Below are 16,611 nucleotides of genomic sequence, written 5' to 3' on the forward strand. Positions count from 1 at the left end.
ATTATCCCAAACTGGGAAATTGGTTTGCAGCAAGAATCATACAAAAACAAAACAAACAAAAACACTGATGGACAAACAACTGTGTATATTGGACAGACTAATTCAGTGGGAGGTCTTTTAGTGTCCAAGTCAAATACACCAAGCAAACAGTCCAACATACACACTGGTTTAAGCTCTGGTTTGGTCTCCACCAACTCCTGAGAAAAGTAGCTTGCTCCTTTGCTGATAAATGTTCCCCTCTCTCCTCCAGCTAGTCTCTAACTTTGTCTGTCTGCCGTTTGGTGCTAGTCACATAGTGTACTGTGGGTTCATCTGAGCTTTTTAATGAAAGCTGCTGCTTACAGCTGGAAACGAGGTGTTGGTGAGAGCACTGAGATTGAACCATACAGCAAATGTGCTATAAAACCAAAACTAAAAGCTAAATGAAGGATTAATTAAAGTACGTCTTCTCCTTCTACTGGTGCTGAGTTGCTATGAATTGAATGAGGTAGGCTGTGGGCTTCAACTTGAGATTTTCTTGCCTATATTTGTTTACATTTTGCTAAATTTGCATCATGGAAACCATGCTGAAAAAGGTATAAGCAGTTCCCTTCTGCAGTTTACCCATGTATGTACATGGTTTACCCTCCCTGAAGAAAACGCAGATTGACTGATTCTCAGGCAAGTTCTGTTCTGTAGCTATCAGGAATGTCTTCATTCCCCTGATTCATATGTAGTTTTATGGACATTTAGACACAATGGACATCATAAGGATATGTGTAATAATAGGTCAAAGACACACTGAACCTTAATATATGAGTGTCGTGTCTGGGTGTTCAGATCTTACTGAGTTATGACAAAGAGAATGGGTCTGAAACAAATTGTGTCAGTTGGAAGCTAAATGTTTTTACATACCTTCATTCCCTCCCTGTGTCCTGTGCTACATCCTGGTAGCCCAATGTTAATTCTTGCTGCTGCAAGTATAAATTGCTGCAACACAAACAACAATAGCTTTCCTTCATTCGGAGAAGACACTTCCGTCCTTCATCTGAGATTAAATAAGAAGGAAAATCACCAAAATTGGATGATATTTTCACATGACAGCAGTGATGTAACTAAACGCCACCAATGAAATTTGCCAACCACAAGTCTGTTTTTAGGAGTTAGTGGTCAGGATGGGTTAGAGATGAGAGAGTAAGAGAGAGGAAGTCTGTGCTGTACTTCAGGTAAGAGTTTTTAGGGCACTTTCAAGTGAACACATTTTATATTCAGTATAAAAAATATATAGTATTACAGTAATTATAGTGCACTGTAATATTAAAGCTACTACCTCAATTCATACTCGGCACACAGCATGAAAAAGAGTTTGATTTTATGGCTTATCCAACCCAGATACATCCAACCATAAAAAATAACTCATTTAAATATACAGAAATAGCCAATCTTATCACTAACTGTCTTGTCTTCTTATGCAGTAAATTGAGACCGTTTCATAACCACTGAAACATTCATTTTTTACCTGTAAATGGGGAGCAGTGTCTGTCTTGTTGCTGTCGCTATTTCAAGAAGCTTCCTAAAATAAGACAAACTGCACTGGAACTTGATTCGTGGCCTGTTTTAGGAAAAGTAAGACTTCTTCATCTTCACAAGGCCGAGGATTAGACTGAATGTCCTCGTAAGATGGATATTTGTTGGGTTAGTGCTTTAAAAACAAACTATGAGACACCAGGAAATGGATATTTGAACTGTCTCAGATGAGAAGCAGCCTTGCCTGGCTGCTGTATGTTGACATGTTCAGTCTTTTTAAACTATTTTGTTTCCTGGTTTACTCACTGCTAGATATCACATGATAAAGGCCCCCATGTCAAGCACCCTTTCACGGATATTTGCGTTCTTTTATTCCATCAGCTCTTGGCTTTGTAAACAAAGTGTCATCAGCCTGTTACATCTGTGGATGTGACAGGCTGCCCCATGACTTCTGGCTTTCTTCTTCTCCTGGTTCATTGCTTATCACACTGTGTGAAATAGATCTAATAGAATCTGTGTGCTACGACGTAAATAGAAAAGCACAGACAGGTAAATGCGAGGAGGAGACATATCATCTGTCTGTCGTGTTCTGAGAATGCAGCAAAACAAAACACCAAACCTTGACCATTGAGCTGACACTGATGATTTAACATATCAAAAATACAGCTTGCAATGTTGTGACGTCCAGTAAATACTTCTAGCCTGATTCCAAACCTCTGACTCAGTGCCTCCATGTCAGATTTGTCAGGTGTGGTGTTTTGCTCATTATTAGCTGTTTCCACTGGTTAGAAGAAAAATCGACCAATCAAAGCACTGTAGGTAGGATTAAGACTGGAGATGTCATCTTCCCATGTAGCTAACTAGCTATCTAGCTACTTCCATGGCCGAATAAACCTTTTAGGGCCCCAAGGCACAACTTGCATCAATGTTCCCATTAAGTCCAGTCTAACCAGCACTACTACATGTGTGCACAGTGTAACCTTATTTTGACACATGATTTGTCTCTGCTTGGAAGGAGCCCGTTCCAACTTTAAAGGTGATGATGTATCAGTGTTGTGTTCACGACTTGTTTCTACTGCCGAGCAGAAGAAGATTTTTTCTTCCACAATCTTAGAGAATCCAAATCAGTGCAGTTTTTTAAGAAGCATCTTTTGTTTTCATTAGCGGTTTCCTAAATGAACAGTTTTATATATTCAAGTTTTGAAATGGTCTTTTCTGTCTTAATTTTGGCTCCATTAAGCACTTTGTAACACTTTTGTATTGTGTCTGTTTCCGTCAGGTCGTTTCCGTCAGATCGAGGTCTTGACTACAGTAGCTAACGAGTTCTTCCAGCTCTACAGTCAAGTTTCTGGTCAGCCTGTTCAGTGCTTCAGCTCCAGGGACCAAGGTAACCAACCACTGAGGGACAGTTTTTCTGTAGTCTAGACTTAAGGGAACCAGAGAGCCATGGGCCTTATACTGATTTTTATACTGACTGTTATATAGAAAAATAAATCCTTGGAGGACATATGGTGAATATATACTATTTTCAGATTTACTTTAGTTTTAGTTGTGACATCAATGGTCCATGTAAATTGTAGTATTATATAGTCAACTTTAGTCAAATTCTTCTTATGTGTAGTCAGTTTTAAATCGACGAAAAACTCTTGACAGTTTAACTTTTTCATCAAAATCTAATTTAGTTAGTTAGTTAGTTGTCCCAATAAAATTTTGTTTTCACCACTGACAACAAGTTACTTGACAAATATATTTTGTGACAGTTTGTCCACATCATAAGCACCACATTTGACTGATAGTGTGTTTTGTTTTGATCTGTTCCTCCTGTGTCTCTTTAGGAGGGGAAGGAGGAGAAAGTGGGGGTAATGAGCTACCTCCTGCTCTGAAGCGGAGCAGCTCGGCTCGTAATGTCGCCAAACTCCTCAAGAAAACCATCAGTAGACACAACCTGAATGCAGCCTCCTCTGAGTCAACTGAAGCACACACACCTAACACACAACACACACAGATGAACGGACAAGCCCCCTCTGATCACACAAACACCAACGGTCATGCACACACTGTGCAAGAACAGGACACCTGTCGGACTGACCATGACCACCAGGTGGAGACAGTCAACCAGAAACACAACCGCAAAAAAGACAGCTGCTCCCTGGCAACTGTAACGGAGGAAACCAACGGGGATGGAGAAACAGATGACAGGTAATGCTGGATAGGCCAGTAACTAAAGCTAGCGTTAGCTTGCTAGTATTTAAACTAGTTTGCAGTGGTGGAAGAGTAATACAGTGAAGAAATACTTCAAGTAGAAGTTTATTCAGAATATAACTTACTTACGTTACGTACATTAGCAAAATGTACTTAAAGTATCAAAGTAAAGATACTTGCTCCACAGAAAACTCGCCCCTGTAACTGATATATTGACTGACTGCACCAACATCTCTCTTTGTGTCAGCCCTGAACAGAGCAGCGCCAGAGCAACAGCCAATGGAGAGCATCAACCAGAGTCAGCTGACTTTCAGTCAGCCAATCAGAGAACGGATGATGGAACCAAGGTGGTCAACCAGGTGCAGGAGGAGAAGAACCTGACCTCAACCCCAGACAAAGCTCCTCCCACCCTGGCTCCACTCCAGCTGGCCCAGCTTCGGACAGAAAACGCAGACTCTTTCGACATGGAGGAGGTACGGGTTCTCCTGGAATGGGTTCTTCATACTTGTATTTGGTAATGCCAGGACTCCCCTTCACAGGATTTCCAAACTCCACCCACACATGAGAAGTGTAATGTTCTCTTGGGTCATAGCGCTATGTTGCCAGTGTCTTTTTAGTAAATTCTGATCATTTAAATCACCATCCACATTGAGGAGTTTGCCTTCTCCTGGACCGATCAAACATCTCACCACCCCATATCTTCACCCGTGGAGCTTACACTTCACTTATCATGCCAGAGAACAATGGGACTCTGACTTGTAGATGTTCCCAAAGACTGACGTGACAAATGTCAAAATCCCCTCAACAACCAGAGTGGATTGCCCGTTAAGGTGATTTATACCTGCTGAGGAGCCTGATGGGCTTGCTGCTGCTGTAGGTGTGCAAGCATGTTGACTCAGTGTATCTGCATAATCATAAACAATTATAGACTGACCTCTTAGTGAAAGGTCTCAGGGTTTCTTGAGTGAAGTACTGACCCTCAGCAGCTTTGTTTTAAAATCCAGTCTGTTGTTTGTCGTTCAGATTCAGAGTAACGAAGATGAAGCTCTGCCACACAGGTCCTCCAGAACCACTGGTGAGTTCACCTCAACCTCTATTTTCAACTTTTTGCAACACTCTTTTTAAAAATACCAGAAATACCTTTTCCAGAGGAAGGATGTTCCACATTTAAAGGGCGTAAAAACAGAAATCAGTGTCACCATATCTCTTGTTTGAAAAATTAGGAACTTCTGAAAGAAAGGCAGTGGAGGATCTTACTAGCACTTAAAATGAAAGGCAGTCACTAATACATGATGGTACTAGGTCATCCAATGATTTATAAATGAGTAGATGGACTTAAAATGAGTCTAAAATCTCTCAGATCTGTAATCTGTGTCTTAATCTCTTTAGTCAGACTTGCCATCTGAACGTTGTAGCTTCTTTCTTTCTGCTTTTATTGAGTATCTGAGTGTTTTTTTTTGTTTGTTTTTCCATAGGATTTTAAATATATTCTGTCCTGTCCACTGTATATGCAGCGTGTTTCTGCACGCAATAAACATGTTTCCTGTTTCTCCGTTTACTTAGTGAAGACACACTGTCCTGTCACCTCAGGCCGTGTTTTTATGCTCAGTATAGATGATAATACTCTGACGCCACCAGGACAGAAGGGGTGCTGCAATAATCATAATGTTTGTCTGTCTCTTATCAGACCTGTTGAGGACAGTCAGTCAGCAGTCAGACAGCAGTGGTTTTGCTGAGGAGCCCTCTGCCGACTCCTACAGTTACCTCAAGGTCTGTTTGTGTGTTTTGTTTCACGTCTTTCCCGCCTTTATCTCAGTTTAGATCAACAACTTTGACCTTTAAATGTTTAGAAATGACTCATACCATTCCAGTCAGAGCCTTATCTCACCAAGTGGAAAAACATCCCACAGATTAATCACATGTGAACTGGAAGAAAAAGGATTTCATTGTGTGTAATGAAACCTATTAATGCAATCTGAAAAATATTTCTCTTAGAAAACAAATAATTTAGAACCACTGTAGCTGCTTCTGATTTTCATAACTCTGCAGGTTTGACTAGTAAAATCCTTCAGATACACATCAGGTTTAGCAATCTATGTTACATATATAACCATTCAACCATAAAAGATATTCTCCAAAATTAATTTGATATTTTAAATGCAATACAGGACTTCGAAGTCCAGTGTGTAGTATTTAGGGGCCGAAATCAAATATGATACGTTGTTGTTATGTACATAATTATGTATGTATTCTTTAGTGTATAATCGCCTGAAATTAAATAATTGTTAAACAGTAACAACAGAGGGAGCAGGTCCGCCACAGAGTCTGCCATGTTGCACCGCCATGTTTCTACTAGGGCACGACCGTCCAATGTAATCAGCCGATTATAGCCTATCTGAGATTAATCGTTATCGGCCAAAAACACTTATTTTTCATGTGATTTTTCAAAAAGTCATGACGTGCTTCCTTGTGTCGGTCATGCTTATCTGTTTGTAAAGTTAGCGCGGTAAAGTTAGGCTAACCTGGCAGTACAGGCCAAAAGATGACATGCTTTGATAATGTTAAGCAAGAAAAGGCTCACTGGTTGGAGTTTTGTTCATAATGACTGAATGGTTAAAATGCTTAATGTCTGAGTTTCAAAATGCCCCATGTAACTTTAGACATATATAGGTATCGTTATTGGCCCAAAAAATCCGTATCGGTCGGACCCTAGTTTCTACAGTAGCCCAGAATGGACAAACCAAACACTGGCTCTGGAGAAGGCCATTTGCATTTTTTACATTTTTAGCAGCCACCGGAGCGGACGGCAAGGTGAGGGTTTTTTTTGTTAGATGCCACTAAATCATACACACTGGACCTTAACTTGTAATGAAGTATTTTGAAGTATTTAATTTTCATTGTTGTATTGGTACTTTTATATAAAATGGGTATTTGAGTTTTTCTTCCAACATTGGTGTGTTAATTAATTGTAATTAGGTGCAGGAGAGTAGTGACAGCTGTGACAGCGAGACCACTGTGACATCACACCCTTCACAAGATGTGGCCACGCCCCTTGCAGTCGACCAACCAGCATTTGTGCTGCCAGATGGCACAGAGGAAGAAGCGGAATGCAGTGGTGCTGCTGAGGCTGATGGGAGTAGTAGTTCCAGGGTAGAAGATGAGCATAATGGAAGCTCAGAGCAGGTTCCACAATATACAGCCCACCAGCTCCCCAGGAACCAACCAATGGAAACGCAGCAGGATGAGGCCCAGGACGAGGACCGAGTTGATAATGGGGACCAGACCGAGCCTGAACCAGAAACAGAACCAGTGATTACCCAGAGTATGTCTGCTGCAGAACAAGAACCACAACCAGAGTTAGAACACACCCAGAAGCAGCCTGCTGCGAAACCACAACCACAACACTCTCAAAACCAGACCGAAACTGCAGCAGACACAGAACCACCAACAGAGGGAGTGGATGCTGAGGACAGGGTTCAAGAAGAGCATGCATTCTTAGATGATTCTGGTTCACCCTGTCCCACTGTTCCATCCTCTCCGGTTCTCAGCGCTCTTGAACGAGCCAAACGGAACCAGCTGAGCCGGGCAGGGTGGCGAGTTGACCCACAGTCAGTTGAGGAATCCCAAATCCAAGGGAGAGGACAAGGAAGAGGGCGGGGACGAGGCGGTATCCCCCTACAGAGGTCCTCCTCTCTGCCCACCTCGCTCCTGTCGCCCGCAAAGGTTGTGTCCTCTGTAAGGATCCAGTTTGGACGAGGCCAGGCATCCTGCACCGAGCCCAGGTACTCCTTCAGATACACCCAGGAGTCCGAAGGGGACAAGGAAGAGAAGGAAGATGATGTGGACGGACAAACAAACTGTCTGTCTACTCTGATCATAAACCCTGCCTCTTCATCTGACTCTATCAACCAACCAAGGCGTCCCACAGAAGCTGTAGTCCCACCTAAACCCATCCCACGATACCTAATGAGATCATCCTATTCCCTGCAGAGCTCTAGCCCTCCTCCTGATTGGTCACCAGGCGGCCATGCTCAATCATGGAGCACCCAGAGCGTCCCTGATCTCTCCTTCAGTCCGCAGCAGCCAGGCCAGTTCCAACAGAACATGAACACCAACCAAAACCAGCAAAGTTGGTATCCAGGGCAGATGATGTTCCCTAATGCTAACCCTACTGCTCAGTACTTAAACCCAAGCCCCATTCCTAGTCCTAGTCTTAATCCCAGCCCATACCTGTTCACTCCAAACCCTTCTCCACAGTACCCCTCCCCTCTCCAGCCATACACCAGCCTCCCTAACCTCCTTCACAACCACAGTCCCTCCATGATTCACCATTCTAGCCTCACGAGTCTCCACCAACCTACAACCCCCACAACCCCTCAGCACGGCAGCCACTCGAACTTGCACCAGCCCTCAACTACCACTGATCCTCACCATGGAAGTCTGGGAAACCTCCAGGGCTACAATCCTCTATACAGTCACTCACCTTACCACACCACACCTCACGGCTCGCAGTTCGCCTCACCCTACCTCGGTTTCCATGGGTACCATATGAATCCACACCTGGTGTTCCCCCACCCCGTCACCCAGTATCCACCGATGCCTCCAGAACACAGCCTCCACCATGGGCATGCTCCATCTGCTCAAGGCTTCCATCCAGGCTTGGCCTCAAGCCTTGGCCCGGGTCACAGCCTCCACCCAGGGCTCACTCCGCCTGCTCCATCCAGCACTGAGATGCAGCTGAGGAAAGTTCTGCATGACATCAGAGGGACGGTTCAGAGTCTTAGCCAGGTTAGTCCTGTTCAGTCCTCCAGGCTCTTAAGTTGTTGTTACTACTTTTATTTTGTTTTTGCAGCTCCTGCCATAGAAATAGATCGATGGAACTACAAACATGAGTGCTTAGACAATCAGACAGGTTGTAAAAGGAGTCAGCAGTTCAACGGATCTGGATTAAAAAAATAGTATTGCATATATCCCTGGTAAAATGGTTATTTTGTGTTTTTACATTGGGTTTTGTACAGATTTAACAAAGGAGATAAAAATGTTTATCAGTGAGCTGAGAAATGCTGGTATGTGAAATCTTTCGACACAGCCAGGCGAGCTGGTTCCTCCTGTTTTTAGTCTCTATTCTAAGTTAAGTTAACTGACTTCAGACAGTAGCTTCATATTTAGTGTACAGTCATGACAAGAGTATCCGTCTTCTCATCTAACTCTCGGCAAGAAAGTGGATAATCTTATTTAGGTTTTACAATGGACAGTTGGGTTGTAATTTTACTTTTTGCCTTTGTTGTGTTTGTTTTGTCTTCCAAATAAATGCGTCTATCCAGGGGGTTGGTGTAAAATATGTATACTTATTATACCAAGTGACCAAAGTTATATCCACATTTTTCACCAGAGGCGTGTGACATAGATCAAAACCAACCACCAACACTCTGTATGTGTGGCACTCTTTAGTTCCCATGTCTTGGTGAACAGACCTATATTTAGTTGTTAGACATTGGCCTCCAGTTTCACCTTGGTAAACTAGCAGTAATGACTGGTAATGCTGCAGGTCGAAAATGTTGGGATTGTTCGACTCCTGCTGTTCGTGACCCCTGAAACCCCTCCCCAACACCAGCAGTAACTGCATCACTTCCTGTAGTTTATTGAATGGTATAGTTTGAGTGACATGCATTTGATTAGGTTAGCTCTAATAACTCATCCTGTTGGCAGCTTGTTGTGTTCTTGTTCCTGTCCTGACATAATTTTGCTCTCCATGTAGACTCCGGACCCGTTCAGTGACCACAGAGCAGCTCTGCCTAGCCACCAGGTACTTCCTCATCAATCCTCCCTTGATAATACTTCCTGCTATATTTAAATCTCTTTTACCTGGAATTCAATGACACAGACACAAAATCAACACTTCCCTGTGAAAGCAGTTCTAATCTTTGACGAGTCATGAGTCTTGAGTGAGTCATCTCTGCGGAGCACATGTCAGGACAATGTGCACCTTACTTACATATTCCCCACCACTGTGTATTCAGAGTCATATGATATTGACACAGTAGCTTTGCATATCCTAATATTTGCACACCATTAGTTTGCACAATGATGTATTGGGACTACTTCCATCCACAGTAGGGAGCATCAGAGAGGACTGTTGTTGTCATTACCAATAAAGTGGGTTTCCCTTTTTCTCTCTCTCTCTCTCTCTCTCTCTCTCTCTCTCTCTCCCTCTCTCAGTCTTTGGGAGAGTTTCAGCAGAAGAGGCGGAGTCTGAACATGTTCCGCAGTCAGATGATGGACCTGGAGCTGTCAATCATCCGACAGCAGGCTCTAGTCTACAAACACCTGAGCCCTGCTGACAGGTGACTCATCATAGCAAACAGATACATATTATATGTTAATCTGGACTGATGATATGTGATACTATGATACAAAACAAACTTGGTGTGTGTGTGTGTGTGTGTGTGTACAGGCTGGAGTTGGAGCAGCTTCAGTCCCTGAGGTCAGCAGTCAGAGAGGAGCTGCAGGAGCTGGAACAACAACTGGAGGACAGACTGATGGAGCTCACACATCACACGCAGTGCAGGGTACGTCAATGACCTAATTTATTTGGTCAGATGTAAAATTCAGAATTTCTAAAAATTCATTCATTGTGACGTTTGGAGTGGGGAGACAGTGCAGTGATATTTTGTTCAGTTGGTAAAGCATGTGCCCCCATGTACATACATGTGTCCTCGCTGCAGTGGCCCAGGGTTTGAATCCCACCTGTGGCCCATTAGCTCTCCCCCAAGTGCCTTATAACTGTAACAAATCCAGACATCTGCAAAAAATGAGTTTAAAAGATATGTGCAATATCTTTGAATTGCTCCGTACAAAGCATCACACACTTTAAAAAAAAACTTTTGTTTCCATAGACACAGTGACTAAACAAGGTTGCACAGATACCCGTTCAGTTTTATGAAAGAGATATGGGACCAACAATAATATATTATTTCTTCCCAATCTTAAGAATGACACAGCCCAATTTGAATCAGAAAATCTTCTTGGGCCCACCAAAACTTGTAATGACAACGTCAATAGTCATTGATGCGATATAAGATATGTGCCAATGTCGAAGACAGTCAAATTATATTGTTCACCTGTCAGAATTGTGTTACAAACAGACTTCAACACACGACACTGGGCAAAATAGGTCAGATAAAGGAAGAATAGTATGTTATTTAACTACCTTGTCAGTTCTTATACCTTTTTAATGTAAATATTTGATCATAAATATTGTATCTTAATTTCAAACTTGATTACAAAAAAAGAACATTATTAAGTTTTTGTTTTTTTAATTTATTATAATGACCTCTCGCTGCTCACCAGCAGTATCTTTGGGGCCCACCTGGGGACCGTGGCTCACACTTTGGGAATCAATGTGTCAAGGTAAAATAGCACAGGGTAGTTTACTTCCTCTTTGAGCAAAGATGTTTGACAGAGGATCATCGTCCAACTTTCTGCAAACTTCTGAAGTGTGGACTGAGTTTGGTTGGCTTTACATAGTAACTGTTTAAGAAACATTTAATTACATTATGAACATCTTGCGATTTTGTACTCAAATGCCAAATGTGGTCTGAAAAATCTAACAAGAAGTCTGGAAAATAATGCAATTTTAAAATGGTAAATTTGTACAAATCCTGTATGTACACACAATTTAGGGGGTAAAAACACATAGACAGACCTGCGATGTGTGAACGTGTAGTAATGCTGTTGGTCCTGTCACCTCTTCCTCAGGGTCTCCATAGCGAAAGCAGTATTGACAGTCTGTCCAGCGTCTCTGCACTGAGAGCCATGGAGCCGGTCAGCACACACACACACACACACACACACACACACACACACACACACACACGCACACTTGTTGTATAAGGCTTGTAATGCTCAACACTGTCATAATGCTTTCCTGTCTGTCGGTCCAGGTGTCAGACCTCCTAAGAGAGCAACACTTCCTCCAGTCAGAGATCAGCTACGACGGTCGCGCACCCTCCACCAACCCCTCCTCTCGATCTTCCAGTCCAGTCCGAGGAGAAAGAGGAGATCGCGAGCAGATAGGAGGCACGTATAGAGCATCAATTAACATAACCCCAGCCCCACCACCTCGACCCAACACACATACTGAGGAGGAGGTGGAGGAGGTGGAGGGAGAGGAGGACAGAGGAGGAGGAGGACGAGAAATACCAGACGTGGAGGGAGCAGCAGGAGAAGTCAGAGTGGACAACCTGCAGCAGCTCATCAGAGAGGTAACAGTCTGTCAGCACTTTTGATTTATAGTTAATTACAGTCATTATGTTAAACTGTGTGTACAAAGGAAAAATATCCCCAAATAAAATGTGAAAATGTAACAAAATCTTTATCATTATCATTACTTTTTAAATACATTTTGTCTAATTTTTTGTTTGTCAAGGTTTCTTTTTGTCGTGAAAAAAAGTAATCAACTGTTAAGATTAGCCATAGGTTCTATTTATAAAATCATCTCTGCATTTTACATTGTTGGTCATTAACGAGCATAGTATCAGGATGGAGAACAAGTTACCCAGCACCAAAATGCAGTGCTCGTCACTGTTGGTACTGGTAATTTCTTTTAGTTTATCTTTGAAAGAGCTTCTTATGCTGCACCACTGTTTAAATTGGATACTTGTTTCAGCCTTCAGGTGACTGCTGACCAGAAAACAATCCAAATCTAAATCATCTCAAAGAAACTACTGTAGCATTTTTGCACAACGTAGCTGTTTTTAAGGAATATTTTGACCTTTCACCTTCTTGCTGCAAGAAGATTGATACCACTCTCATGTCTATATTCAATATGAAGCTGGAGGCGGGAGATTAGTTGCTCAGCTCATCTAATGCTCAGCAAAAAAGCAATTAAGCATTTTCCTTTAAACCAGAAGAGCTGAATGACGACAGCAGCTGTTTCCCTGTTTATCAGGAATTATTTCACCAGCTCTGTCTCTATTACATTCCAGATACGAGAGAGCGTAGCGCAGGAGGTCCGACGGGAGATCTACGGCGAGCTGCTGGCTACCATGTCGCCACAGCGATCGCAGCTGCCCGCGAGGCAACACCCCCTGTAGTAATGTCATCAGCAGAGCACCGCCCCTTTCACCTTCAGCCTGAGCAGCAACACTGTCTGTCTGCAACACTGTATAGCTGAGTAACACTGTATGTCTGTAACACTGATGATGAAATGAACACATCACTTACATGTGATTGACCTCACTTACCCCACCTGTGGACCGGCCTGCTGTTAACAAGCATGCTCGTAAGTGAGAGGTGGAGGGTGAGGCCTCAGACAGGACGCATGGTGGGACAAGGTTGTTTATGTGTTCTAGTGTGCTGGTGTGATGCATGCTGGGAACACCAGCCTGGACCAACCTGTCCCTGTGAAGCATTAGCTATAATGTGTTGCTTTTTCATCACAATTTCTTTTCCTAACAGAGCCAGACCTAAAACTACCAGTGCCACTAATACTATTAGTACTACATATAGTACTTCTAACAGTACTCAACCAGTATATTCACTACTAGTGATAAGATCAGGACATGAGCAAAAGATATGTCCTGATGATGATTATGATAATAGTTAATAATCAGTAGCTTGTAACTTAAACATTCATCACTGTCAAAAACTGTGGATAAACCTGTCTGTATAAGGCACTACTGTGAAAAATTCACAAACTGATAAGGGTTAAATGTACTCAGTACAAACTTCAGAAAACTGCTGGCTCACCCAAATGAGACAATTTCCTCCCTTCCTGCTGTTTTTTTTTAGTTCCAGGTTTTAAAATCTTTCTGTGGATTTCTGTTTACAACCCAATACAGTGAAGGTGAATTAAATTTAGTTTATTTGGGAGTCTGTCATAGGAAGTGGGAAGTTGCTGGAGATGTTTTTAAAGGTTATAACCATTAAGATTTCAGTCCTGGTTGATTCACCAATATTTAAAACTGATACGTTGGTGCCAAAATGCCAAAAACTACCATGTCTTATTTTGTAGACACTGTTCTGATGAGCTACTACAGTCAGTGGTAACCCTGCTGACAATTACATTGCATTTCCTGCGACTGATTCACAGTAAAAGCCAGTTGAATGCTTTTAATGTGAAACGGCAGCACTAGGAAATCTTGTGGTTGCATTAGCAGTAGAGGTACGTGTCCACAGGGGTGTCATTTGATGCTTTGGCACCAGGCCCCGGAGGGTGCTGCTCAAACTGTTGACAGAGCACCAAGAACTGCAAACAAGGTGGAATATGACTCTTTCTGTTATCAATTTTTGATCCATGGAGGTTTTATATTTGCAAAACTTCCAATAAGCTTAGAATAGCGATTAAAAATCTGTGATCTGTGATGTCATCACAATGTAAAGTCTATGGGCAATGGGAACTCACGGGCGTGGCCGACACAATGCTCTGCTACCAGAATGCATTGCACTCTTACAGTACATAGACAGTGAATGGGAGGCGTGAAAACGATGGATCCTGTGGACAAGTACCATTAGTTCTTCCAATTCAACTGTAGGACAGTAAACACTAAACAGTGAGACTGATACCTTTCTGTGTAGGTTGGTCATTTAGATAACCTGCAGTAATGGGGGACTCCGCCATTAACAGTAAAAATTGCCATATAGAGAGGTAATTTCAGAATATAGATGCATTGAGTGGCTAACCTTCTGATCACAGATGATATCAACAACAGGGTTTGATTTAATGAAAATCTGATTTCTAACTTTTAATGATATTCTCCATGCTTTAAACACCACAAAATAAATGCTTGTGTCTTCCATGGTATTGTGACGGAGGCAGAAATCTTAGAGACAGATATCTCAAAACCTTGACCATTCAAATCAAAAGTCTGCATGGCTAGATGCCACTAGAGGGAGATGTAATTTGGCTGAATTGAGCCTTTAACACGTTATCAGACCAACACATGGGGAACTAACTTGCCTTAAAAATACTGTAAATGCATTAATAATGTTTTAATCTCTACCCTTACACCTTTTATAAAGGGGTTACATTCCTTATTCTTCAATAAGAGTTGAGTCAGCTGAGCTTTTACGGCGGTTCCATGCACATTTCACATTAATGTAAAGGATTCAAAGAGAGCTTCGAGGTATAAAATTAACGGATTATGATCCTACAGCTGTCAACATTCCTTCATCATCATCATCATCATCATCATCATCATCATCATCATCATCAACACCAACGCCACCATCAACATCATCATCGCCAACATCATTTTCATTGCGCTTGTGTTCCTCTTGCCTCTTGCCTTAAAGTGCAGTTATATAATTTTTTCTAGTTAAAAGCCCAGGTCCACCAGAGGTTCAGTCACCAAGTGTTAGTTAGATCTTTTAGTTGATGACCAAAGGTCACCAAAAGTGAATTTATTGCTCAAATAATCAAAGCTCTAAAAGACACAGCAAATATATCACATCAGAAACCCTGGGAGATCTGTACTAGAAGCAGGCCTGAAGAACGCGACTTCCGAAATGCTATGTGCACCACCTCCGGCAGTTGTTGGTCAACAACTACATCGGCTCAATAAACAAGATACAAGATACATAAATCAGACAGCTCTAGAGTTGTAGGGTGCATTGTTTTCTGTTTTAATGATCAAGCCTAGCAGTTTCCCCTTGGCTCCGCTCTTTGTGCTGAGCTAGGCTAAACATGGCCTCAATGTAAAGATTTCACAAAACGATGGACTGTTCCTTTAACACCAAGTCTTTGCTTTGTGTGTGTGCTGGTTGTTACTGTGCAGGTGATAATGTTAGTGTGTGATGTCATGAGGTACTGTGGAGGTCAGGCATAGAGATAGAGAGTTACTCTGCAGTAGTAGGTTTTGGTAAGTTGTCATGGCGACTGATGATGATGATGATGTGATGACGTCGAGGGAGGGGGGAGCTTATCCACTATGGGTGAGTGGGCAGTACAGTCCAAACCTTAGCCTTATTAGCATGTTAGCCACATTAGCATGTTAGCTGCAAAGTGTCTGATGACACATCTTTGTGCAATAATAAGAACATACTGATTACTGGTAAGAAATCAGTATGTCAGGGCCAACATTTCATATATGATCAGCCATCCTACAAATGAATCTGCAGCTTGCTGTTTTTATTTAGAGATTGATTGTTTTTCTTCCTCTTTGCACAAAATACACAGGACTTATTGACCACTGAACAATTAATTACTAATTGCCAATCACCAAACTTCTGTTGTCTTTAGCATTAAGCCTGTGTGTCAGTCAAGACAAACTCCTAAATACCTCTTTTTTATCTTCTTCATGGAACAATTTTTCTGAAATTTTCACACAAACTAACATTAGAATCAAAATTACTGAAAGCTGAACTTTTGGAAATATATGTATTGATACTGTTTTTTGTGGATGCTCATCCTTGACCTTTGGAAACAATGTGTGGTGAAGGGATTTTGAGCTCAAAAGTCTAGTTAGTAATGATTCTGAGTTTTCAGCCAGTCTTCATTCAGCTATTGGAGCTGGTTCAAGTTTCATCATGAGACCTAAGTCATCAATCATTGTTAACTGGGCCTTCAAACTCAGATTCCTTTCACCATTTATTGATTTTGTGTGTTTAGAAAACTTTATTTTCATATTCACTGATCGCAAACTCTGCTCTGCTGGACCAACACTCACTGTGAGCTCTGAAGCTCGACGTGCTTCTTTTTTTACTGATCAAGAATCCTTCACACACTTCTAATTACACTTCCCTGTCTTACTGTTGGTGTTTATTAATTTCTTTTGATGTCTATTAATGATAATGTGTATTTTGTATTGATGTCTTGTCAGCGGGATGCAGGGGAAGGATCACTCTGTAGAGATGAGAATAATAAAGATGTATTTATTTTCAGTACGGATGAGTGATGCCTCA

General features: G+C 41.9%; 1 protein-coding gene across 3 annotated transcripts in view; it reads left to right on the forward strand.

The window, feature by feature from the left end:
* Positions 1–16,587, forward strand: part of itprid2 (ITPR interacting domain containing 2) — a 47,350-nt gene extending 30,763 nt beyond the window's left edge. For all 3 annotated transcript variants that reach the window (XM_084362573.1, XM_084362574.1, XM_084362575.1), the window contains 12 exons: positions 2,786–2,893; positions 3,342–3,705; positions 3,956–4,181; positions 4,732–4,783; positions 5,396–5,478; positions 6,685–8,496; positions 9,467–9,514; positions 9,928–10,052; positions 10,163–10,277; positions 11,467–11,532; positions 11,652–11,972; positions 12,696–16,587. In XM_084362573.1, the coding sequence (XP_084218699.1) occupies positions 2,786–2,893; positions 3,342–3,705; positions 3,956–4,181; positions 4,732–4,783; positions 5,396–5,478; positions 6,685–8,496; positions 9,467–9,514; positions 9,928–10,052; positions 10,163–10,277; positions 11,467–11,532; positions 11,652–11,972; positions 12,696–12,803 (3,428 nt within the window). In that variant the 3' untranslated portion in view covers positions 12,804–16,587. The remainder of the gene's footprint in view (positions 1–2,785; positions 2,894–3,341; positions 3,706–3,955; positions 4,182–4,731; positions 4,784–5,395; positions 5,479–6,684; positions 8,497–9,466; positions 9,515–9,927; positions 10,053–10,162; positions 10,278–11,466; positions 11,533–11,651; positions 11,973–12,695) is intronic.
* The last annotated feature ends 24 nt before the right edge of the window (positions 16,588–16,611 follow it).

This window comes from Pagrus pagrus (genome assembly GCF_965226575.1).
Source record: "Pagrus pagrus genome assembly, chromosome: 9".
In the NCBI taxonomy this organism is placed as follows: Eukaryota; Metazoa; Chordata; class Actinopteri; order Spariformes; family Sparidae; genus Pagrus; species Pagrus pagrus.